Source organism: Dendrobates tinctorius, unplaced genomic scaffold (assembly GCF_039654945.1).
Source record: "Dendrobates tinctorius isolate UK_male_01 unplaced genomic scaffold, ASM3965494v1 ptg000049l, whole genome shotgun sequence".
NCBI classification, from domain to species: Eukaryota; Metazoa; Chordata; class Amphibia; order Anura; family Dendrobatidae; genus Dendrobates; species Dendrobates tinctorius.
The window spans coordinates 22478440-22502712 of record NW_027361717.1 but is presented as its reverse complement, the minus strand read 5'-3'; the positions used below and the strand labels follow the sequence as shown (position 1 = coordinate 22502712).

At 43.5% G+C, this 24273-nt stretch overlaps 1 protein-coding gene across 1 annotated transcript in view; it reads right to left on the bottom strand.

Moving 5' to 3' along the window:
• Window positions 1-15875, bottom strand: part of SLCO2A1 (solute carrier organic anion transporter family member 2A1) — a 71774-nt gene extending 55899 nt beyond the window's left edge. Inside the window, exon 1 of the mRNA XM_073576536.1 lies at window positions 15541-15875. Coding sequence (XP_073432637.1) covers window positions 15541-15621 — 81 coding nt within the window. The 5' untranslated portion in view covers window positions 15622-15875. The remainder of the gene's footprint in view (window positions 1-15540) is intronic.
• Window positions 15876-24273: the final 8398 nt, after the last annotated feature.

The window sequence follows — 24273 nt, the reverse complement described above, 5'->3', positions numbered from 1 at the left end:
GTTTCAAGGCTAAAATTCCTTACTTGAAAAATGACTTATAGCAACAAAAAATATATAGTCCCAACGAAACGGCAAGTAAATTCAAGGAATATACAACTTCAGCCCAGATCAAGATTCAACACCACTTCCCCCCCTGCAAATTTTATCTTTTCTATCTAAAACTCCACATCCCCTCTCGACTCTCAATCTTAGATAGATTCTTGAAATGCTCCTTTTACCAATTCAAAGTTATGAAAGGCCATCAACTCTCTGCCAATGCACAGGGCTCCGTGCCCAGATGGCTTATCTACTATATGCTGCAAAACATTTATGGATCAATTAACCCCCTTTCTCCTGGATACCTTACAAAGGCAATCACTCAATCTCACTCCCTAAAGAGATGCTTGCTGCAACTAACATCGGACTTCCAAAACAGGGCAAACAACCAGACATACCTCAGAATTTCTTACCTATATCCCTTCTGAATACAGATCTAAAGATATATGCTAAGTGCCTTGCCTGCCACTTGGCCCCCTATTTTACCATCATCAGTGTCACCTGACCAGGCTGATTTTGTGCAGGGCAGAAAAACTACCAACAACACTAGAAGAGTCATAAATCTGGTTGACACTATTAATGGATGAAACGTTCCCGCTGTTCTGATCACCCTTTTTGTTGGGAAGGCGTATGACAGAGTAAAATTGTCTTTCACCTCCTTGGTGCAGGATCAGATGGCATTTGGGGGCCTGAGCATGTCTGCCATAAAAGCATTGTATTCCTCTCCCTCATCGAGGATTTTAGTAAATGGTATTTTGTCAGAAGAATTTTAAATAACTAATGACACGAGGCAGGGGTGCCCTCTGTCCCCCCTGATATTTGTGCTCTCCATTTTGCCGTTAGCTCAAGCCATCAGGCAAAATCCCCAAATTTTGGGGGTTAATGTCCAAGATTGCTCACATTACATCTCCTTATATGTGGATAACGTGATTTTGTCAAAAAAAGTCCCTGGACTAGGCCTTAAAAACTATAAAATGATTTAAAACTATAATAACATCATTTAGTAGTCTGTCATAATATAAAGCTGGTGAAAGTAAATCTAAAATCATCCATATTAATGTTCCCGATAAATCTTTCAAACACAGCAGCAAATCCCCTTTGACTGGCAAAAAGAACACATCGCGTTCCTTGGGATGCCAGTAACTCCCTCCAGACTATGCCTCTATAGTCAAAATATTTCCCTCTACTAAGCATAATAGAGAGAGACCTGAAACAACCTGAAACTTTTGCAAACGTTTATACTTATTTTGCACGGTCCCAATATGTCCAAAGCAGTCCTTCAATGAAACCCATAAACTATTAAATACAACCATCTTCTTAAAAGACCAAAAAAGCTAGGAGGGTTGAGCCTACCTAACATACTAGACTACTACATAGCTTCACAGCTAGATCAAATTAAGGCATGGTGGAGAGGAGACAGAACCTGCCATTGGGTTCAGACTGAATCTCAGTACGCAGCTTCAAAGTACCTCCAAGCCTTGCTTCACGCTTCTTTAATAGTGCCATTAAATTCTATCGACACCTTGCCTCTGACAGCTTCCTCACTCTCGTGCTGGAAACTTTTTCATAAAAAATGCTCCAACTCCTCTACTCTGATTCTGTCCATAGCCCCTTTGGAAACATGGGAATTATTATTGCCTGACCTCAACCTACAGGCATGAAGTGGACATGGAATCACATTAATCAAACATTTTTTGGAAGGCTCCATTCTCCACTCATTTGAATATTTCCACCACAACTTCCAAATACCTAATCACGAGTTCTATCAATATCTCTGCACATATTACAACGCACTCCTCTCACTTTAACTAGAGTCAACTCAGGCCTACTCCAAGCTCTATCAACTACCCTGCCCACAAAAAGGGTACCAATGGTGGAACCACAGGTCAGAGGCAAATGAGTACATAGTAAATACCATATAACCACTCCACACATCAATCTTATATACTTATCCAAAGTGGGCAATAAATCAACATAGAACTTAGTAAAGCCACTGGTGGGTGTCACCAAGAAGTGTGAAGAAGATGGAGGTGTAGAAAGAAAATAGAAAGAAAATACTGGTAGTAAGTAATCACCTCTGACCTGCGGTACCACAACCTCTACGCGCGTTTCGGCTTGTGTGCCTTCTTCCGGGGGAGAATTTATCCATTTTTGTCATGGGAAGGTGACCTTAAAAAGACTTTTTCGAATCCAGACTGGTCTCGCACACTTTCTTTTACAACAAGCACATGCGTCATCTATTTTACATACCATATGAAAACCGTCTTACGGTGGTACTACACCCTCACGACACTCCGTTAAATGTTTCCAAACACTTCCCACCTTTGTGGTCTCAAAGGCTCACTTCTCCATGTCTTATAGGATTGTCCAGTGATTGCCAATACCTGGACTTGTATTTTCCAATTAATATCCTTGGGACTACAACTAAAAGTAAATCCCACTTCCTCTTTAGCACTACTACTGTTAGATATCCACTTCAGTCCTGCCAAAGACAGGGTGGTCCCTGCACACACCCTACTAGCCACAAAAATGGCAATCAGTAGATACTGGAAAACTACATGTTCACCTTCCAAAATAGAAATAATTCAATCCATTATCAAAACCTGCGCACATGAAGAAATTATTATACATAAGAACAATAGATTTAAAGCCTTTCTGAGTGATTGTCAGATTTTTGTCTTAATCACCCAAACAATACAATGCACCCTTAACTCAATATATTTCTATCTTGTCTAAAATCCCCGAGATATTGTATGTGTTTTTCCATTGTTTTACCTGCTTGGTTATTATACAATTTGCACATATTTTTGCATATGTGGATTAATCATCAATAATCTCTTGGCTGTAGCTCTATACAAAATCAAATAAAAAGTTATTGCTTTAAAAAGAAAAAGAAGACTACAGACCCAGGTTACAAAAAAATTGTAGGTAAGATTGAAGAGAATATGTCAACTGGTTTTTACTATGTAATCTGTGGGCTGCATTAGGCTGCATTAGGTCGGGGCTGAGTCACTGATTTCAGGGATGTGTCACTTATTAGGCTGTGTACTGATGTTTCAATACAATGAGTGTTTTATCATCAGGAAATTATCAGGAGTTCTGATCCAACCACGCTCCCAGCACTGATTAGCTGCTCACTGTCACTATACAATGTGCACAGAAAGCTGTGATGTTGTCTGTAGCTTCGATGGTGGGTGCAAAGTTAGCTGTCATGTGGGTGGGGTTAGCTGTGGTGTGGGCCTTCTGAGCTCTGCTACATTGTATATCTAAAAACTCTATTTGTGCCACAACTGCTGCGCCCAGTAAACTAAGTGATATATCATTGGAATCAGCTTCTTTTTTCCAACATTATGTTGCTCTTATATGAAGTAGCAAAAAATGGTGACAGATTCCCTTTAGGCTATGTGCCCACATAGCGTTTTTCATGTAGAATATTCCTGAGCGGAAACGCACACCCTCTTCCTGGGAAAACCCATGCGTTTTAGGGAGTGCTTTTGTAAGCGTTTTTGACGCTTTTGTTAAGCGTTTTCCTATGCGTTTTTTGCAATACAATTGTATGTATGCGGAAACGCGTGTGTTTCCGCAAAATTAATGAGCATGCTGCGGTTTTTTCCGCTTAGCGTTTCCGCAGCGGAAAAAAAGGCACCATTAACACAACATGTGCGGATTCAATTATGTTTCCACGGGATGCTTTTCTTAAGCGTTTCCGCGGCAGAAGCGCACGTCTTAAAGCGCCGCGGAAACGCTTAAAAAACACAAGATGGGCACACAGCCTCAAAGGAAAAAAGATTAGCTGGCACAATATATAGTGAAGTCAGCACAATGATGCAGTGGGTTGAAGAAACGAAATTACAAATTTCAGCAACCTTCCAATTTCTTCCTCTGATAAAATTTAGTAGGTTTATTCATCATGAAATATCTAGTGAATTTAATTATGAAACATTTTTTTTACTGATCAATAAACTTAAAGGGGACGTACACTTTCAATACATTTTTGCTTACAGGCTCAGCTATCTATTAGAAAAAAACCTAGGATTTACTTAATCTTCTCCCAGTCCTGCGCTGCGTATCAGTCGCTGCCTGGTTTGTGTTGATCGGCTGCAGCGGTGACGTAATTTCAACATTGCTTTAAACAATCAATTAACTCCATGGCTCCTACTGGCTACCTGATATCTCATCACTATCGGTACGTCACCGCTGCCGCAGACATCGGGGCCACATTGGAGAGGAAGCACTGAGTCTAAAGCCCCCGTTACACACTGCGATATCGCTAGCAATATCGCTGTAAAGTCACCGATTTTGTGACGTTGCAGCGATATTGCTAGCGATATCGCTGCATGTGATACTTACCTCCGACCGGCTCCCCCGCTGGTTATCGCTGATCGCGCGAGAAGCTGCTGGATCATTTCTCGTCGTCAGCTTCCTGCGGCGCTTCCTGCTGTGACGACGAGCGACGCGTGGAGCCGGGCGGGAGGACGCAGGATCGCCGCGTCTGACAGGTAAGTCGCTGGTGAGATCTGCCTGTGTGGCAGCTCACTAGCGACCACCTAGCGATGCACCAGCGATCCTGACCGCGTCATATTGCTAGTCGGGATCGCTGGTGCATCGCTAGGTGTAACGGTACCCTAAGCAGGGTACGTCAGACTTAGTTTATTTATTTATGTATAACAACCTATTAGGAAAAATTTTCTTGAAAAGGGACATCATTTTAACAACAGCTAGTCTTTAGCAGTATTCACATTTGGAAATTGTAACAAGTCGATGCATTTTTTGCAACGATTACAGCCCCCGAAAAAATGTAATACAGCCACGATATGTAAACGCAGTTTTAAAGGGAAATTGTTAACAGATTTTTGCCACCTAATCTGAGAGTAGACTGAGGTAGGGACAGAGACCCTGATTCCAGTGATGTATCACTGGGCTGCTTGCTGTAGTTTTAACAAAATCACTGTTTTTTCACTAAGAAGTTATCACTACAGAATCTGTTGCCATATTCTTGTATATTCTGTATAACCCCACCCCTCACTCCTGATTGGCAGCTTTCTGTCTATGCACAGTGTACATAACAACTGCCAATCAATGATGTGGGTGGGATTAAACAGAGCTCTGTATTCAGAGAACTGCTAGATCTGCAGATCTGATTTTATCAAAACTGCAGCTAGGAGTCCAGTAAGTGACATATCATTGGAATCAGGGTCTCTGTCTCTACATTATGCTGTTCTCAGAAGGGTTAGCAAAAACCTGGTGAAAGATTCTCTTTAATGACCACATGTAATTATTAGCTAGCAACTGTAAATAACAGCTTGCATAGAATATTTATTTTTTTAATTGATTGTAAATTAGGATCTATGAATATTTAACACCGCTTCAATCACAGTCACATGTGGGCAGGACATTTTACTTACTATTAACTAGTTTACTAGTATTAAAAGGAACCAGAATATCTACTGACCCAGCACTTAACTAGTTAATAAGGTTGTATAGCCCATGAGGAAGGGTGCGACCTTCAGCTTTTATGCTTAATAAGAATTTAGCTTTTTTTGGAACACATGCCTGAAAGAATTACAGATGTTACAGATGTAGACCCGACCATCCAGCTCTCAGCTCGGCACAGACTCCTAGGATCAGGACCTGCCCATTCAGGACCTGCCCATTAGTGAAGAGATCGAAGACATTTTATCTTGCACGGAGAAATTATTCCTGAAATATGCAAAACCATAAGATGACTGACAGCGAGCATTCGTTTTACATAGCTCATAGCCATACATGCAGACAGTTATTTCTCCTAACAGCCCCATGCACATGTGGCGCCCCTGAGGGTTCAGTCGCCACAAAGGTACTGCACCTCAGCTAGAGGTATGGTACTCCGCTCTCAGGTAAGGAGGGGGCACTACCCAGAACCCACACATTTACATCCAACACTGTACCTCTCAGGGCTCGGGAGGAGCTAGGTAGAGGGTGTGGGTGGAGAAAGTAGTAGGGGAGGAGTCAGAGGGAGTTGTCATGGAAACAGGAGTCAGTTGAAGGGAAGTAGTTCAGTGGGTTCTAGGGACTGAAGGAGAGAGGAGCATGTCTCCGTAGACTAGCACAGCATGAGAGAAAAGAGGAGAGAAAGAAGGGGTCCTAGGGGCACGGGAAGAGAGCAATCCACCCGTGGCGCCCGAATCCACGCCGACTGTAGTCGGGTGGAGGGACCAGGTTGCAGTAGGGTACCAGCCCCAGACTAGTGGAGAAATTGAGGACTCATTTAGGTAGCGGAGGTTGCAGTATCTGCATGTGCTGCAGCCACATCCGAACACAATCGCTGAAAAGGCTGCCAGATAGGATCAAGGGGACTTAGAGTACGTTGCCCGACAGGATCCAGGGCTGCTGGCTTGGGACACTGTGTGTGAAGGGGCAGGAGAGAAGGGAGCCAACACAGTGAGACAGCCAGGGAAGGAACATCTGAAGGGGGTTCTGACACAGTGTACCCCAAATTTCTTGAGAGCTGGCTGGACTACCAACCCGGAGGACAAAGCACCCCGGCTGGGGAATGAAACTGGAGAACTGTGATTAAAAGTGTGGAAACTGCATTCCGCTGTGTCCTTGGATTTATTTACTGCATCACCTGCCTTGCACCACAACCACCATCATCATCTTTTACACCTATAACTGCCCTGGGGTCTAGCTCTGCCGGTTGATAGCTGTAACAAATCTGCTGCATTACCATCAGCCCCAGCGGTCTCTTTAGCAGCGTCGGCTAACACCTTCATTGCCGAACACCATGGGTGGCATCACGAATATATTTCCCCATAAACTATTACCCCCATATTTTATTTACATTGCACGCCCAGGGTCACGGACCGGGTCACTGCTGCCGTGACATATCCCCCCTAAGGACTGACCGGCCTGGCATCGAGTAACCCCGGTCCTAGGGGCCGCTGCACACATGCATGCTGCTCTCAGCTGAGTAGGGAGATTGGCGTCCTGAGAACAAATGGATTTGGAATGTTGAAATTCACTTTTCCGACCCTTCTATATTTGCCATCAGGAGAGAGTAGGGACACCACCATAGACCATTCGATGGTTGACCGGCCTAGCTGAAATCAGCGGGCTTGGCCAACATTCATAGTATCTATAAAAGTAGTCATACCTTACATTAATTTTGCCCAATTCTGACAAATAATTTAGTATGAGCAGCCAACCGTTTTTATGTGTACTAGTCTGTCACTACTTTTACCCAATGTCTGAAGTCAGGGTAAAGGATCAGACTCTTGGATTTCAACAAGAATAAATTTGGCCCTTAATGGAGTTGTCTATCAGATAGTCCAATATTAACTAATAAATGGGGTCCCACCTCAGAGACTAACAACTATCACTATAACAGGGGTTCTCCGATCTCCCATTCAAACTGACAAGTGTGTTGGGTTGTATTTGTAATGCCCATATCAGTGAATGGAGAGAGCTGCCACCGATTCGGTCTCTATGGCTGGGCACAATGGCGGATCTTAATAGGGGCGGATGGGGCGGTCGCCCCGGGCCCAAGGTTTTTTGGGGGCCCAGGGGCAGGGGCGGGCTCAGGCCCGGCGTCAGCACCCGGCGTACCCGGGCAAGTGCCGGGGCCCTGGCGTGACGGAAGGGCCCACACACGGTGACACACTGTCTGACTGCTGGGGAATGCGACCTTGAATCTGAATCAGTGGCGCCGGCAGGAGACGCGTGCCATTAGCCAATCGCAGTCCAGCAGCCGCCCAGGAGTGTCGTTTGATTGGTGGAGACCGTGGAGAGCTCCCCTCCCCTGTCTCTTGTCACGTGTGCGACGCAGGGAGGAAGTGACGAGGCGGAGACAGGACGGGGCGGAAGGAGGAAGCAGGAGCTTGTGAAGCGTGCTGCGCGCCTCTCTCTGGACATGGAGGGACCGGGCGGTGACCGGACATCAGCGACGGGCGGCGCTCTGTCGCACATCTCCTGACCTGAGTCCTGACACCTAGTGAGTGGCTGGCGCTGCGGCTCGCTGAGTGAGGCTCATCAGTCCTTGCTCCAACTCCAAGACAGTGAGTGGTGGTGCCGGCGGCTCCTGCTGCGGCAGCTCCAGCTGGCAGTGGCACCCGGGCCAAGGGGCTGTATATGATGAAGGGGGGGTGACTGGGGGCTGTATATGATGAAGGGGGGTGACTGGGGGCTGTATATGATGAAGGGGGGGTGACTGGGGGCTGTATATGATGAAGGGGGGGTGACTGGGGGCTGTATATGATGAAGGGGGGTGACTGGGGGCTGTATATGATGAAGGGGGGTGACTGGGGGCTGTATATGATGAAAGGGGGTGAGTGGGGGCTTCACAGGATGAAGGGGGGATGAGTGGGGGCTTCACATGATGAAGGGGGGTGAGTGGGGCTGCACATGATGAAGGGGGGTGAGTGGGGCTGCATATGATGAAGGGGGGTGAGTGGGGCTGCACATGATGAAGTGGGGGATAAGTGGGGCTGCACATGATGAAGTGGGGGATAAGGGGGACTGCACATGATGAATTAAGGGGTAAGTGGGACTGCACATGATGAATTAAGGGGTAAGTGGGACTGCACATGATGAATTAAGGGGTAAGTGGGACTGCACATGATGAATTAAGGGGTAAGTGGGACTGCACATGATGAATTAAGGGGTAAGTGGGACTGCACATGATGAATTGGGGGTAAGGGGAACTGCACATGATGAATTAAGGGGTAAGTGGGACTGAACATGATGAATTGGGGGTAAGAGGGACTGCACATGATGAATTGGGGGTAAGGGGGACTGCACATGATGAATTGGGGGTAAGGGGGACTGCACATGATGTGGGGGTAAAATTAACTGCACATGATGATGGGGGAGTGGGGCTGCACATGAAGTTGGGGGGGAAGGGGACTGCACATGATAAAATGGAAGGGGGGATAAGGGGCTGCAAATGATGAAGCGGCACTGCAGATGAAGTGAGTGGGTGATAGGGGACTGCAATGGATGAAGTAAGGGGACTTCAAATTAAAGTGGGGACATTAAAGTGGATCTCCTATGGCCAGGATCACGTTGGGCGATTTTGTGCGTATTGGCCGTAGGCCTACAGCTTATGTGCAACGTCTTTTTAGGCCATGTCCACACGTAGTGGAATGATGGCGGGTTTTCCGTATGGACCCGCAGCAAACCAAGTGCTGCGGTCCGTACGGCTGTCAATTCCCGCACGGGGACCGCAGCGCTCAAGTGGGAAGGGGGGTACAGGGGCCCAGGTTTTATGAACAGCCCCGGGCCCATAGTCCACTTAATCCGCCACTGGCTGGGCACCCTTCAGAACATGGGTTCTGAGGACCACTTTTTTGAAGATTGGTGCGTCTCTTAGGAGTGGAACTTGCATCTGAAACTCATTCATGCCAAATCTTGTGGATATGTAATGGATGTATGTCGTGAGACACCCCTCTTAAGTTCAGATCAAGTGTCTTGTTGGTAGGTTTTTCCCCTCTCCTCATTCAGAATAAATACACACTCCGTTGAGCCATTCGTGCATGAGTATGAAGGTCAAGAGAAATCTGAAAAGTAATGGCCAACTTAATGAAGTGTAAATGGGATGAAATGAGTTCATATTGATTTAAAAAAGTTATATAGAAGGTCGTTAAATGAAACATTGACACTTTATAGGAAATCAGCCATGTTGTAAGGGAGGAACCGTATAAGGTCGACACACAGATCCACAGTTTACCTGTTCTCCGGCACTGAACGTGTTCTTAAGTACACAGAATACAAAGAAGTTACAACACTGACTTGTACCTTATTGGAACAGATCCTATGTAAAGAAATCAACAGAAAGCGAAGAGCTTTACCAATGTGCATGATGCTTCTCAGGAGGTCGGACAACGTTGCGTCATTTCTTAAGTGTTGTAGTTACAGCTCGTGACATAATAATCATTGATATAATCTCATTGAACCTACGTCTTAGTAACAGATCAAACAAAATCCCGTCTTCCCAGTCAGATGTTCCCTTGGTAGCCATATGTCGCGCCACTATGTGGGAGATGTAAAGCCCCCGTCACACACAGCGATCTCGCTAGCGAGATTGCTGATTTTGTGATGCCACAGCGATCTTGCCAGCGATATCGCTGTGTGTGACGGGGATCAGCGACCGGCCCCCCTGCCAGATATCGCTGATCGTGCTCGATCGACCTGGGCCATTTTTTGATCACTGGTCTCCCACTGCCCAGCACGCATCGGTGCGTGTGGCAGCGAGAGACCAGCGATCAGCGACGCTGGTTTCTAATGTAAGCATCAGGTGTCCAGGAGCCGTGCGGCTCTTAGATACCCGGTTTCCAAGGTAAACAGCGGGTATCCAAGAGCCGCGGTTCCTGGATACCCGATGTTTACACTAGAAACCAGCTTGCTCGCTAGTCCTGATTGCTGGAGGGGCTGTCTATGTGACAGCTCACCAGAGATCAGCCTAACGATGTCCCAGCGATCCCATCCATGTCGGATCGTTGGTGGGATCGCTGGGACATCGTTTTGTGTAACGGGGCCTTAAGACTAATCGATAATACAGTAGGTAGAGGGGCACCGGAGAAAAATTCTGAACTATTATTTAACTGCTAAATTTTGGAGTTAAATCATTGGAGCAGGATTGCCATGTAGTGGTTTTCCCCATCATCCTTCTAATTATTTCCCTTTTGGGTGTTGTGTCCTTACTTATATAGAATAGGCATAATAAAGCCCTTCACAGGCTCACTGAGGCTCAGTGGTTAGCATTGTCTCAGCAATAGAGTCCTCAATTCTCATTCCACCAGAGACTATAGGCCCGGTCCATTATTACGTTTGCACCGTTTTTATTTAGTTTTTGGTGTTTTTTGCCTTTTTTTTCATTTGCGCCCTATTTTTATTTTCTTTTGATCTGCACCTTTTTTTAAATGCATTCGCCTATTTTCTTATGTTCATTATTGTGGACAGAGTTTGGGGTTTCAAGATTTTTTTTGGTTTATTGATCATTTTTGACTTTTTAAAAAAGTTGCTAAATTTCTGCGCAAATTTACTCCAGCCTTTACACCCTCTAAGACTGATTTTATGTACTCCTAAATTTTTGGCCCAAATTTTGCTATATTTTTAGCGGAATGCGTAACTTAAGGATAGGTGATCAATATTAAAGTAGTGGACAACCTCTATAAAGATAAACATGCAACTGAAGAATCGATCACAATATCTGCAATATCTGTCTTCTCCCCATGTTATAAGTTTAATTTATTGAATTTTTAACGGGAGTTACTTCATATCCCACATGGCTTATCTGCATCATGTATATTAGTGTGCACCAGAATACAGACTGTTAATAAAGAGGCCTACATTCTGGGGTCTGCTCAGAGAAACACCTCCATTGATCTAAACATTACTCGTTATCCTACAAGAAGCAGTTCTTGACTTACAACTAGAGATGAGCGACTTTGCCTTTTTTAGGGTCGAGTCGGGTTTCATGAAACCCGACTTTCTCAAAAGTCGAGTCGAACGAAATCGGCCGACTATAGGGAAAAGTCGTGAAACATGAAACCCAATGCAAGTCAATGGGGAGAAAAGTCGGCAGTGAGTGGAGGACTGTAAACACACCTGGCATGAATTTTAACCCTAGAGGCGGCGAAATCTCTCTCTCTCTTCTCTCTCCCTCTCCCTCTCTCTCTCTCTCTCCCGCTCCCACTCAAACTACGCTTCCGCTACGCTACGCTCCGCTTCTCTCATTGGCTGAAAAATGTCACGTGCAAGCATTCGGCGAAACCCAACTTTGGCGCTTGGGTCGCCGACCGCATGGCCGACTTCACACTGGTCGGGTTTCGTTTCATGAAACCCGACTTTGGCAAAAGTCGGCAATTTTTGAATCTGACCGACCTGTTTCGCTCAACTCTACTTACAACCATGCAATATTTGGGTATTATCATTTATACCTATGCAATTGCTACGGGGGATGATTCCAACAACAGTATTTAAAGGAGTTGTTTGGAATTATAAAAACATTCCTCGTTTCTCCAGAAACACTGCTTCATCTGGTGTTACAACTGAGCCCCGTTGAAGTAAATATGGTTTTGCTGCGATACCAAAATATAGCATTTCGGTAATGGACAAAAACGTACGATCGGTAAAATACAATTTATCAGATGTGTTGGAAATGTGTCATGAGTTGTCTGACTTCTCACTATGGTTCGGTGCATAACCATTCCATGCCCTTCCATGCCAGTCAAGCGGTAAAATCTTGACCTACACCATATGCGCGGCATTTCATATTCCTGGTAAAAAAGGCTAGTTTAACTCATTATCTATCTTCAGTTACTTCCTTACCCTGAATATAACAGATAAGGGAGTTAAATTTGCAAGACTTGTGGTGCCAATGCGTTATTACGTGGGATGTTACGCCACAGGATCACGGCCTAAACTCAGGTGCGAAGCAAGACTCATAAATGTAAGTGAACACAGGACAGGAATCAGGGAGTATCCAGCAGCCCCCGTTACTGGAGCATTAATGACTGTCACTAAGGCACAATGTGTTATCAGCTTGGTTTCTGTAAGCACACAAGCACTGATAACTTTTGCACTGATATCATGCTGTGCTGTTGGGAGAACATATTTGCATTGGTTTTGTCCTATCGATGTAGGTAAAATGCTAAGAAACCTTAAGGCCCGTCACACACAGCGAGATCGCTAGCGCTAATGTCCTGGGCCATTTTTTGATCGTTGGTCTCACACTGGCCAGAGCGCATCGCTATGTGTGGCAGCGGGAGACCAACGATCAGCGAGCTCCCTGCGCTGTAAGCAGACGCTGGGAGCTGGTATCCAAGGTAAATGTCGGGTAACTAAGCTCACGCGTCGCTTAGTTACCCGCTGTGTACCCAGGATACCTGTGTGCTCACGCTGGGAGCTAGTATCCAAGGTACACAGCGGGTAGCTAAGTGACGCGCGTGCTTAGTTACCCGATATTTACCTTGGATACCAGCGTCCTCGCTGTTCCTGATCGCTGGTGAGTCTGCCGGTTTGACAGCTCACCAGTGATCATGTAGCGAGGCACCAGCGATCCTGACAAGGTCGTATCATTGTCGGGATTGCTGGTGCATCGTTTAGTGTGACGGGACCCTTATAGGGCCATCTATGCAGTGATGGGAACAAAACTGAACCATCAAGTCACAACGATTGTGGAAAGCGATGTAAGCAAGTATGGGGGAGACAAGACGAAGTGAAGCACAACCATCCGGTGAAATAAAAATGTCTTTATGCTTAATCCATAAAAACAAGTGGATACATACAAGGAAAGCGTAAAGACTGAAGATTTTCTGGTTCATACTATAATTAAGGGAGTTTTGCTCCAGAAATCCATCCGTTTTTACACATACCTTGTACCGATCCACTTGTTTTAATGGATTAAGAATTGTCCATGTCTCATCCATTGTTGCTGTGCTTCACCAGCAGGACGCGGCACCCACCTGCTCCAGGTATCTCAGCTTCCAGCATGCTACAGTAGCTAGCATGGTGAGCTCATTACTTTTTCGTTTCACTACACAAGATAAGCAAGTCGGTAAATTTTCAACAAAAAGTGGTCATGCGTGTACAAGAGAAATTATTCTATGCCTACCTATTAAATGACTTGTATCCTGCATTTTCACCAATTTTCCCCTCTCTAGTTTTCAGTTGTCACGGAGCTAGTGTGTGGAGACTATCTGCTATGATTTCTCCCATAAATATTAGACACACAAGAGGGATTCTTGCTCATTTTTCTCCGTAAAATTTAGACAGAAGCAGAAACAGTGTAGGGAGAATTATAAAGCACTATTGAGCAGTGTAGATGTGAATCTAGCACTGAACTAAAATAAATTTTCACCTGCTATACTCCACTGAGTTTAATAGAAACTGTAACCTGATAGCAGAGTGAACTGGCAGCCCATTTTGCTTTGTCCAAAACAGATTTGAGCAGTTTTTCACAGTAGATAGTGAGTTCAGGAAGCAGGTGGGTGGAGATGAAGTGGCTCATAAGGGGAGAAATAAACACATTTGTCTGATAAAATATGTTACAAAATTTCTTATATTTGCTTGAACAATCAGTTTTTGCAAACACCCATGACCATTTAAGCTTACTCATACATTAGATGATCATTTATCCAAAAGATATCTCTTTCCTGACACCTCATTTCACTCCTACACATGCCCAATCAGTTCAGCTGAGGATACGTATGATTTGAATAGGGAGAAAGGGGTAAGACACCTCTAGCAATGGATAATTAGTCCGTAGGAACAGAAGCCCGTTCCGTCTCACCCTGAGTGAGATTTGTGAGGTCCCTACACCCATTAGTCTGCCGGTCCCATCGACAGATGCTCTAATTCCGGATATACTTTCTTCCAGCTCGGTTTCTCAGGAAGCACAGCTGGCGGGACGGGGTACTGTCTGTTTACATACATACTCACGGAAAAGAGATATATACATAAATTCCTAATCCATATCCATGCACATAAGTAAACAGAAAACCCACAGCCCGCAGCTGCAAAAGAGAATATCTGCAAATATTTTGAGCTTCTTTAATTGAGACATATTCTGTAGCCCCGTAATTCCCTTTAGACGTATTACCCTATCAGTATTATGAGCATCGATGGTTGATGTTAGCAATAATTCAACATATATTTTGTCATTGGGGCCCAAACCCAACCATGTTCTCGTATATCTAGTTCTAAATATATATCGCTATTATTCAGAAGCCAATAAAAACAGTGTCACGGACATAAACCACCAGCCGTCCCGAGCTCTGCTTATTATGAAGTGACACGGCTGATATTATCAGCCTGTTCCTACATATAATCCTCCTGTGGAAGAAAAATCCATGAAAAAAGATTGAACGCAGATCACCATGTGTTCCCCAGACCAATATCTGCAAAATCACACTGGATTCAGGTCGCCTCTGCAATGCTAGAAGCTTCATTCATATATGGAAACCGTAAAACACAGAGACCCATGAATTACTCCTTCCAAGGCTGTTACAAAGGACCAGGGGGCATTCAATACCTGTGGAAGAAAGGCGATTCCGGCAGCTAACGAGGGAAGGATTCTTTACAGTTACAGCAGACAGAATCTGGAATGTCCGACCACAAGAGGTAGTAATGGCAGACACTATATCAGCACTTAAGAAAGATGCTTTTCTCACAACATATGGCATTTTGGGTTATAAGTAATCTCGATATAGAGAAGGTATAACTGGTGGAGAAAGGGGGAACTTGATGGACCTGTGTATTTTTTTAACCTATGGAAACTGTGTTATAGACAGTACTTAGTATACTTAGATGATCTTCTCGAAGAATATGGTCAGGTGTAATATATGTAGGTCCAGATAAAGGGTCATCGTATCTTAGAATTTTCTTTTGGAGAAGTTTTTAGTGTATTTTTTTAAAACTTGCGACAACGTGTAATATCACAGGAGGGGTGCCTGATGTTAAAATAGGTCTGTGACAACTGTAGCCAAACTTCAAGAAGAAGAAGCAGATGTTGGAAGCTCATCTTACCTTGATGTTGCTGAAGATCCCCTGGCAGCAGCTACCTATGGACCTCGCTTGAGACTTGTTATCTCCAAGTTTCACTCCCATTGTAAGAAGTGTGAAGAACTCCAGCAGATGTGTCTAAGAAGAGACAGTGTCCAGGTCTTTGGCCTTCTACCTGCAGATGTGCTGTGGTCTCTGGTGGCCCTCACAGAGTGTCTCTTGTGCAGGCAGCGGAGCAGAGCGTTCCTCTTCCCTCTCAGCTCAGGTGTCTGCAGAGGTTTAAGTAAAAGTGGGAGGATTTATAAGTTTTCCACTATGACAGATTCCTTCTCTCTCCCTCCTCCCACTTTTCAAACAATTGGGAGAAGAGAGAAATGGGACGAGAGTGAAACCCAAGAGACAATGAATGTGAAAATAGAAGAAAAAAAAAAAGTTGACTGAGAGAAGAGGATACAAAGTCCTATTATTCTGACACCATTCCCGGCAATGCTGGGGGGGAACGTGACACCTTGGACTGGTGACATTGCCTTCTGCACTTTCTTATATACTGTCTACAGCCTATACGACATCATTGGCGTCTCGCCCGGCTGGGGCTGAAGTATACAACACACAGTATTTACAAGAAGCACAAACCTGTCACCGCAGGAAAGAAGGCTTATAGCAATAACATACTGACAGACCAGCCAAAGACATTGCCTGTAGTCTCAGAAAGGGAAATTAATGAGCAGGAGCATGTGTTTATTGTACGTAAAGTGAAATATAAAAGCTGGATATTAAATAAATATTACAAATATCTAATCATTTTATAATAGGCAGCGAGTGGGACAGGATGCAACTTTCTTTAGAAATGCGATATTCCACTCTTTTCCTCCAGGTGGCGCTCTTATGCGATGGACTGAACAACAAACTTACAATCTGTCCTCATTTCTGCAGGTTTACATTGTTGCAGACACAATAATCAAAAAGCACGTTCTAATATCAAAGGCCGAGAGCAGGATTCAAATATTTAGCTCTCCCATTAAATCAGTATAGTGAATACACTGGTGCACTACTCCAAACAAAGCATATTGAAAACCAACAAAAGGAGTGTTGGTTTTCAGTTTACATTGTTGCACAAACTTTCTGTATGATATATACTGAATTTAAATATCTACAGCGCCGGCAAAAACAAAATCTTAACGCTTGTGCGGCAAAAAAAAAAACTTTTCATGTAAAATCCGAGTCATGATTTCACTTCTTAAAAGTGCACACAATGGGGGAGATAATCCAACACGGTCTAATAGCAAGGCAAACTTAGTAACATAGTCATTAATGACAAAATACTAATGGTCATGAAATATCCACAATAAAAAAAACACTTAAATGTTACGATTTTGTGGTTTAGTTTAACTTGTAATATCTTCTTTACATTGTCTATGGCAGTATTACACAGGGCACCTGTCAGCTCTCGCAGGGTCTTAAATCGCCACCATAACTTTATATAATGGGACCAGACAATATTTTTATAACCAAAAAGTAGGTGTCTGAATAAGATAGGTAATAATAATAATAATAATAATAATAATATATTATAATTAATTATTTATTATCATTTATTATAATAATATAATCTTCTTCTAAAAAACAATAATATATATTGTTAATAAAATATTCTGATAATAATATTATAATTTAATAATATTAATAATATAATATTCTAATAATTAAAAATAATATTAATAATAGTAGAATATAATAATATTAATAATATAATATTCTAATAATAATAAAAATAATAGTAGAATATAATAATAATAGAATATAATAATAATAATAATAATAATAATAATAATAATAATAATAATAATAATAATGCAATCTTACAAAATTCTTGACCCTATACACCAACATAAAAGACAAATTAAGACACACCAATAGGCAAAACCTGAAAAATGGTACTGCATCACTAAGGACTGGACAGGCACCGTCTTTACGGGGTGATATTTTACTGTTTCCTTGTTCCTAGTTCGAGTTGTCTTGTGCCTGATGGCAGCGCTTTAGTCGGCAGTATGTTTGCTGTTGGTATCCAGGTGTACCTGGCAGGTGTGCTGCCTGCAGCTTATAACTGTACTCAGTGTTTGTTCTCCCTCCTGGATCACTTACTTATAGTGTCAAACACAAGTGTACAGCACATAGGGCCTCCATGATACAGTCAGGAGAAGTAAGGTACACAGGTATAAAGCATATGATATATCTGTATACGACACAGACAGAAGAGGGCCCTGTGCCGGAACTGTATATGGGCCCTTTACAGTCCAATAGCTCCACATAATGCACAATCCCACCTGCTTTGGAGGTGGTAGTGGCCCCCTTACCTCTTGGGCCCTGTGGTATTGCACTGGGTGCACCAATGATATGTCAGCCCCTAATTGAATGTATAGCAAAGCAAAGTTTTGTATAACCAAAAGGACAAAATAAACTTTTTCTATTCAGTATGCCCATGGAGGGTTATTAGGAAACATTCAGTTTTTTACCTCAGGATTTTTAACCAGGAGTGGGTGATAATACAGAAGTGGTGACGTGTCTCTATTATACTTTTCCTCTGATTGTTCCTCTCCTGGTTTTGGCTCACAAATACTGAGGTAAAATACTGACCGAATACTGAACGTGTGAACGTGGCCTTAATATCTTAGGTCTTCAGAAGCGTTGCTCAGGATGCACATGGCAATGATCATGATCTCCTGACAACACAGGTATTTGCTTGTCCTAGTGCTAACATAAGGGTTAATCACCTGGCCAGTTGGTCCACATTCTGTAGGATTTATTCCATGTGCTAACAAAAATAATCAAATTGTCACATAAAAGGCTATTTAGGGGAAGATATATGGCTTTATGATCTATTGTATGCATATTAGAGGGATAATCAGGATTATTGTTATTATTGGAGAGCGAAGCGAGAGACAGCTCTCAAAATGAGAGGATCTTCAGGTTGGAGGGGAAGCACAAAGCGGGTGGGCTAGAATTGGGTATGAAATAACCAGGCATGGGTCACTAAGGGGAGCATTAAGGAAGTCATCCCTGAGGAATGGGGTCCCAGGAACAGTGAAGAGGCCCCATCCAAGGATGGAACTATCCTGCGAAGACATTCCAGAAAGATAAGAAGGTCACATCAAGGTGGAAGAACAAGGAGGCACCAAACATGATACCAGGGAGCTGTAGATCTGGATGTGTAAATGGTTACTTTCTGGTAACGGTGACACTAGTTCATCCAGTTTACACCCATATCCAATGTCTCTTTGTTATATCGTGCCCATTTCGATATTTATCTGCTTTATGAATTATATACTTACCCGTTTAGCTTTGGGAATAGAATAATTTCTCTTTATGCACCTTTTAGGTGTCATTTCATTGCTGTGCTTCCCCTAGAATTTACGTAAGGCTGTTGTTATTTGATATTCTTACAAGAAGGTGTAACCTGACATCTAAGACTTTGTTCACACCACCCTTGAGGTTTCCATTTTTTTAATGGTCAGTTAATGGGTTCTGCCATTTGGACAAGAAGAATAATACTTCATGGTGCGTCATTCTTCTCATCGTTTGTGACAAATCTGTGATGGGGGCCTCAAATGTCAGGAAATCTCCTGGTACAATATCAAGAGTTTCTGGTTGTTCCTTCCTGTTCCCACAGGTCATTCATGGTCTGGTTTGGTCACATATGGCCTGTAGGAGATGGAGGGAACAATTCGGAAACAGTAACAGACTTAGGAAAAGGAAGAGATAGTAGATAATGGGAGAAAAAGCCAAAAATAGCACAGAGATAATATGAGAAGAACAGGGAAGACGAAAAGTAGAATAGATGAGATAAGAGCATCACATAATAAGCCAAGCACTACTGAGAACCAGTAGGACATTGCGTGACTGTGACATATATCATAGTAAACACCCATCCTGTAATGTACGCGTCACTCCATATACAGTAACTTATTGGTTCATATCAGACCTTGTGCGTTAAGCTGTGTTCACACTTATGTTTGGATATTCCATTTATCTGCTCCGTTTTTAGGAACAGACAAATGGAATTATTGTCCAAAACAGATCCATTTTTTAAAAGAAATAAAAAAGGTCATGATGCATTTTTTCTTCTGCACCAAAACTGGATCAATAAAAGAATCCAGACAGATCTCACGATGGTCAATTGATCCCTCCGCTTCCATTTGTATCCGTTATGTAATGGATCCATTTTGGCCATGAATTCCATTTATCCATTCCTAAAAACAAAGCAGACATGCAAAATTTATTCAGTCCCATTACCACATTTGTATAAAATATAGTCCCTCACCATGCAGTACTAACATTTGTGAAAAACAAGTGTGAACGTAGCCAAAGACTATATTCACATGTGCAGAGTTTTTGCATTTTGTTTTCTGCAGCAAAAACATGCTCTCTTTGCAGTTAAAACACTGCGTTAAAAATGCCCATTTTGCTGTATTTTTGCTAAATTTAAAAAAACGCAACAAAAATTGGCATGAGAGCTCTGTAGAAATGATATTTTTTGTGGGGTTTTTGAGCGTTTTTTCCCTTTATCATGACATGCAACAGACGTAAAAAGAAAAATGCTGCAGTTCTCGAATACAGTCAGGGAACATAAAAAAGCAAGCGTGTCCATGAGATTTCTGAAATCTCATTGCTTTTGCTGGTGCTGTAAAAAGCAGCTTTTAATTGGCGTTAAATAACGCAGCAAAAACTCTGCATGTGAACACAGCCTTAGGGCCCCGTCACACATAGCGCCTCACCAGCGATCCCGACAATTATATGACCTTGTCAAGATCGCTGGTGTGTCGCTACGTGATCGCTGGTGAGCTGTCAAACAGGCAGATCTCAGTAGCGATCAGGACAGCCACATGCAGGTAACAAGCGACGCACGTCGCTTAGTTACCCGCAGTATACGTTAAGATACCAGCGCGCTGGTGCAGGGAGCTGGTAACCAAGGTAAAAATCGGGTTTCTAAACACCGTGCGGCGCTTAGAAACCCGATGTTTACCTTGGTTACCAGCTCCCTGCACCAGCGCGCTGGTATCTAACATACACATTGGGTTTCTGAGCGCCACGTGGCACTTAGAAACCCGATGTTTACCTAGGTTACCAGCTCCAGCTCGCTGATGCATGCTGGTCAGCGGGAGACCAACAATCAAAAAAATGTCCAGGCCAATCGAGCACGATCAGCAATACCCGGCAGGGGGACCGGCCGCTGATAAGTGTCACACACAGCGACCTCACTGGTGAGATCGCTGTTACGTCACAAAACTTGTGACTCAGCAGCGATCTCGCTAGCGAGATCACTGTGTGTGACGGGGACTTTAGTCCAAAACAAGGCTGGTGTCAGCAGCACTGATATCTGAACCTTGCAGTCATAACACATCCAGTTTTACGCTGTGTCAACATGACATGAACATCACTGATCACTGTTCCTCCTCGGTGTTTGTAGTGTTGCCCAATACCAAATACTGATAAGACAATGGAATGTGTCCACCTCATTCAGGGCACAGAATGTGCCCAAACATACCCTCCAAATTAAGACTCTGCTCTGGGTGCAGAATACCTCTCTAGACCTCATTTATCAATAGAGGAAAAACTGGCTTTGTGCCATTAGCAAATTATCGTGCAGTTCTCGCCATGATTTAAAGAGGTTTTCATAATTTAAAGTTTAGAAAGTTGTTTTTTCCCTCAAAGACACTTTTCGTCTTCATGGGCAACATTTTTAAAACGTACCTTTTGAGAAAAATGTGGTGCGTGTACATGAGAAATATCACTATGGCCTTTATATGACTCGTATGCTGCATTTTCGGCACTTTTCTTTTCTGCAGGCTCTTTCTCAGTTGTCTCTGAGCTAGTGAGAGAAGACTAACTGCTGTGTTGTTGCTCATTCATAGTTCTTCATCGCTATGTTGCTTACCCCATGTGCAGGGTGCTAATGGCCGGCAAGAAACCAACTCCAGTCCCCCACTTTTCAGCTACATATACATGTGACATTATCCTCAATCACAGATATACATATAATAATGAACTGATAGATTGTTACATGAATAAGATGCCGCCTTTACCTGTACATAGTGATTCATGTCTATTGTGCCAAGTACTGCTCATTTAAGAGGGTGGTGGCCCACTCTTGCACAGGGGCACACCAGAGGATTCTCCTGTTCTCCTGCGGGCCAGTCCACCCCTGTGCAGAGCCTACCAGTAGCTCAGGTATCCATGCTTACGGACTCTAACAATTAACTGTCACTATATGAGTGGTCGTAGCCATGGATACTTAAGTTACTGCAATGCCCTGCACATGGGGTAAGCAGCATAGCGAATCAGAAGAACTATACTAAATTTCCAATTGGAGGTATTTGCTAATATTATTATTACACCTACTACATTTTGGAATAGGATCTTGGAGATGGCACTACCCCTTTAAATTTGCTGTCGTCCGATACTATGGTATTGCTGTATATAGCAAACAAGCACTGAACGCTAGTCAGAAGCTGGCATTCACAGGAGTACCATCATAACAGGCGCAGAAGTCTTCAGTAGACCCCTGGCTGTCATGGCAACTCATCGGCGATCTGTGATCACGTCACAGGGATGCCAATGGACGCATAGAATGATGCACCCCCTGGCCGGAGTTCTGTTAATGCCGCTGTCAGAGATTGTTAGTGGCTGTAAGAGGCAAATAAATGCTTAATATTACAATGATCAACTGTGGGGAAAGAGACGTCCTCAGCTGTACATCATATTCCGAAAGGGTTAACATGTACTATAGACAAATCACACATGTCAACTGCCTAAAAAACACAGCAAAATGCAACAGAAAATGCAGCATTTTATATGCAGCATTACTGGAAGAAAGTGCACACGTAGCAGAAAATTTCTGCTGAAAAACCTGACTCCCTTCCCAGAAATCGCACGTTTTTTTCTGCGCGTTTTCCACACGGTTTTTGCGCAAAAAATGCGCGGTTTTATGCGTTTTTTTCCCGTGCGTTTTCAAGACGCATAGAAATAGCCAGAAATGCGGAAAAATCCGCGAAATTAATGAGCATGCTGCGTTTTTTTTACCGCAAAGCATTTTTTTTCGCGGTAAAAAACACATCAGTATGCACAAAAAGTGCAAAATGCATAGAAATGAATAGGAAGCTTATTTTTAGCGGTTTTATTGGAAAAACCGCTAAAAATACTGCTAAAAAACACTGTGTGTGAACACAGCCTAAAGGTTTTGGCTGTAGAAAAGAATTCTGCAAAAACACCATATGTGAATATAGCCTTATTCTGCATCCCTGCCTTCCCCCTCACTCCATCCCGCTTCTGGAAGCCTCTTCATGAATCTGGAGCGTTTGATGAGTGTTGTGAACCTCATGCTCCATGCCAGAAATCTCACTCCAATCTCTGACTGGAGTCAGATTTTTAGCACAAGGAATGCCGCAACTCGTCACGAATAAGCTGAGCTGTGGCATCACACCCTTCCTCCTGCATCACACCTTGCCACTGCTCTGCCCAGTTCAATGGCGCTGGGAGAAATTAGAGTAAAAAGTGGTAAAAGTCATCAAATTTTCGCAAAACTCTAAGTTGAGTGAATTGACGCAACTGTGAGCTTAGACGAAGATTTTTTTGCATGATGACCGTCGATTTCCCATAGTCTACTGATTTTTGGTGACTGGGTAATGTGTCAATTCACCATTTATCTATTCATTTTTTGTAAAAATTGCATCTGAAAATAACTACCACGTGACGACAGTGTTAGTCATGCTGGCCTTCTGACTTTTGGGTTCCTAACATCAGCTGGAACTTTCTCACTAAGTAATGAAAATTCCCTAACATGCACTTGTCTTGTGGCACGCTTACACTTTCGCAGGGTGGTAGTAGACGGAGCTTGACCCTTCATATTGTGACTGATTGAGGTATGCCAATATCACAGCAATGTGCCAAAGGTGTCATCATACAAACTAGGTCAGTAGGAATGATGCCACATGTTTAGTAAATGAATTTTATAACCTTTGTTGGTAGAACCATATATTGTATTATCATCAAATAGTGTGACACAAAATGGCAAAAACACAACAGTAATAAAAAAAAGTTGTGTGGCGCAATCAATGGAAATCATCTGACATGTATATATAACATTTACCACACACACCTGAGTCAGACAGCGAGACTGGCAGCTGAAGTAAGATACACAATGTGACGTGGGTACGTGTGTGTCGCCTTCTGGTAATTATTTCCATTTCCTTTTTTACGAATGAAAAAGAATAATAATAATTAAGGGAGTGTACTTTTAAAGGGAACAGTGTTAGTCATACAATGGTTTGTCTCCTTAGAAGAAAAAACTAACATTTAAGCAAATGTCTACTTTTGCCTATATTAGGCTAGTTTCACACTAGCTTATTTTCCACGCAGTGCTCGGCGCCGCTAAGTCACGCCCCCTGCCGGCTCCCTGCCCGCCCCATCCGGTCATCGCCGCCTACTATCGCACACGGCTGCATTCGATCTGCGCACCCTATCTTTAGCATAGCGTGCGCAGATCGCGCGCTGGCCGTGCGCTAGTAGGATTTTAGTGTGCGCTGCCCACTTTTGAAGGTGTGCCGTGCGCGCCAAAATGCAACATGCTGCATTCGGCGCACACCGGCGCGCCTTCAAAAGTGCGCAGCGCATGCTAAAATCCTACTAACGCATGGCCAGCGCACGATCTGCGCACCCTATGCTAAAGATAGGGTGCGCAGATCGCATGCAGCCGTGTGCGAT